This window comes from Stegastes partitus, unplaced genomic scaffold, assembly GCF_000690725.1.
Source record: "Stegastes partitus isolate 25-593 unplaced genomic scaffold, Stegastes_partitus-1.0.2 Scaffold2629, whole genome shotgun sequence".
Taxonomy (NCBI): Eukaryota; Metazoa; Chordata; class Actinopteri; family Pomacentridae; genus Stegastes; species Stegastes partitus.
The window spans coordinates 47806-50414 of record NW_007580360.1 but is presented as its reverse complement, the minus strand read 5'-3'; the positions used below and the strand labels follow the sequence as shown (position 1 = coordinate 50414).

Here is a 2609-nt window from a genome sequence, read left to right as displayed (position 1 = left end):
ACCTGTAAAGACAAGACGTAGTCCACCAGAACACCTGTAAAGACAAGATGTAGTCCTGACAGGCGTGGCGGAATTACGCTGTATAAATACTGACCTCAACTGTGTTGTGTGTCTGTGTGTTGTGTGTTGTGTGTCTGTGTGTGTGTGTCTGTGTTGTGTGTCTGTGTGTCATGTGTCTGTGTGTGTGTCTGTGTGTTGTGTGTCNGTGTTGTGTCTGTGTTGTGTGTCTGTGTGTGTGTCTGTGTGTGTGTCTGTGTTGTGTCAGCGCTCAGCAGAAGAGCAGTCAGATGAGCAAGAAGAAGGCAGCAGGAAACCAGGTGAGTCTCTGCAGGTAACCGGGGGGCGGGGCTAAAGATGGATGAATGGATGAAGGACAGACTCATTCATGTGTTGCTCTCTTCTCTCCTCACTCCTTCTCTCCATCCCGCTCTCTGCCTCTGTTGCCGTGGCAACCAGGACGAGATCATGGTGAGTGTGAGCGTGCTTGTGTTGCTGACAGTGTGTCTCCACACACGTGTGTGTGTTCACGGGGACGCTGTGAGCACCGTCCCACCATCTGGGGACAGGAAGTCCTTATAAGGTCGACTGATGTGGCTGAGGTTTAGGGTTGTGTCAGGGTTGGATTAGCTTGAGCCGAGGCTCAGCTTGGGTTTATGTGAGGTTCACAGGTTTGTATTTGGCCCAGGTTAGATTTAAGTTGGACTGAGGTTGGGTTTTGTTAGATTTATGTTAGGTTTAGGTTAAGTTTACGTTAGGTTTAGATTAGTTTTAAATTAAGCAAATGTCATAAAATATCTGAGTTTGTATTCATACTGGGTTTACTTCAGGTTAGGTTTACATTAGATTTACATTCGGGTTTGGTTAGAGTTTAGTGAGTCAGGGTGACGTCATGACACAGGTTGTCACAGAAAGTCATGATGTAAGTTTGATTTGAATACACCTGAAGCTTTGTCAATACCTGCTGATACAGGGATTGATGGATCAGAAATCAGTGACGTGGTTTTTCATTGGTCACCAGTCATGTTCTCCTGATGCCATTGGATATGACTGATGACATCACACCAACCACATGTTTCTCTGATGACGTGTGCAGGTGATCCGTAAAGGCTGGCTCACCATCAACAACATCGGCATCATGAAGGGCGGAGCCAAGGAGTACTGGTTCGTCCTGACGGCAGAGACGCTGTCATGGTACAAAGATGATGAGGTGACGCACAACAGACGCACAGCAGACACACACACACACACACACACACACACACACAATCAGGTGGAAAACCTTGTTGTGTTGCCCTCCGCAGGAGAAGGAGAAGAAGTACATGCTGCCAGTGGACAACCTGAAGCTGAAGGACATCGAGAAGAGCTTCATGTCCAGCAAACACATCTTTGCCCTGTTCAACACCGAGCACCGGTCAGTGTGTGATCAGTAATCAATATGTGCAACACAATATGTGTGTGTCAACGTTGTGTCGCAGCTACACGTCTGTCTGCTGTGTGATGACACAAACATATATGTTGTAGGAATGTGTACAAAGACTACCGTCAGCTGGAGTTGGCCAGTGAGTCTCAGGAGGAGGTGGACAGCTGGAAGGCTTCTTTCCTACGAGCCGGAGTGTACCCTGAACGCAGCGTGGTACTGCATTGTTACAGTACTATTACTGCATTATTATTATATTATTACTGTGTTGTTACACTATTATTACTATATTGTTGCTGCACTTTTAGGTCATCACTACATGATTGTATCTTGCGGTTGCTGCATAACTACATCGTTCTCAGTACTTTTGCAGAACTTTTTTTGTTGACGTCCTGCATCACTCTCAGTACTTTCTGTTGCTACAGTGCTACATTATAGCTGGTATTTAATTACTGCAGTAATACATCATTATTAGTACGCTATTACTGCAGCACTTTGTCGTTGGCAGTACTTAGCTTGGTACTTACTGTAATTACTGCAGTATTCTTACATTACTGTGGTTGTTAAAAGTATTCTCTCTGTTTTACTTCGTCTGCTGGAGGACAAAGAGAAGGTCAGTCTGTGTGTGTGCAGGTTGTGTGTCTGTGTGTGTGCAGGTTGTGTGNCAGTACTACTACTCAGTACTACTACTCAGTGCTACTACCCAGTACTACTATCCAGTACTTTTACTCCAGCAGCGGTCTCAGTCGATGGCCGCCCTGCGCTGCTCGTAGCATCTCTTAGCTGCTCGTAGCATCTCTTAGCTGCTCGTAGCATCTCTTAGCTGCTGTTCTCTTCCCTCCTGCTCTCGGCGGCGGTCGGCGTTTGCAGCTGGCTCAGTACCCGATGCTCAGAGAGGAGATGGAGAGGATCGTGACTCAGCACATCAGAGACCGAGAGAGTCGCACCAAAGACCAGGTGAGTCACCTGATTGTCACGTGATCAAAGTGTTGATTTGTGTGACTGCGTGTTTTACGTCACTGGTCGTGTCCTGTCAGGTGGTCCTGCTGATCGACATCGAGCTGGCCTACATGAACACCAACCACGAAGACTTCATCGGCTTCGCAAAGTGAGAACTTCCTAAAAACTCACACACAGAAAATAAACAAAATGCCGCTGAATGTAAAGATGAGAGCGTGTTCTCAAGACAAGA

The 2609-nt window shown here is 46.7% G+C and overlaps 1 protein-coding gene across 1 annotated transcript in view; it reads left to right on the top strand.

The window, feature by feature from the left end:
* Positions 1-257: 257 nt before the first annotated feature.
* Positions 258-2609, top strand: part of LOC103375497 (dynamin-1-like) — a gene marked incomplete at its 5' end in the record, with an annotated part of 13283 nt that continues 10931 nt past the window's right edge. Inside the window, 7 exons of the mRNA XM_008305797.1 lie at positions 258-317; positions 457-468; positions 1094-1207; positions 1302-1411; positions 1522-1633; positions 2019-2030; positions 2357-2374. Coding sequence (XP_008304019.1) covers positions 258-317; positions 457-468; positions 1094-1207; positions 1302-1411; positions 1522-1633; positions 2019-2030; positions 2357-2374 — 438 coding nt within the window. The remainder of the gene's footprint in view (positions 318-456; positions 469-1093; positions 1208-1301; positions 1412-1521; positions 1634-2018; positions 2031-2356; positions 2375-2609) is intronic.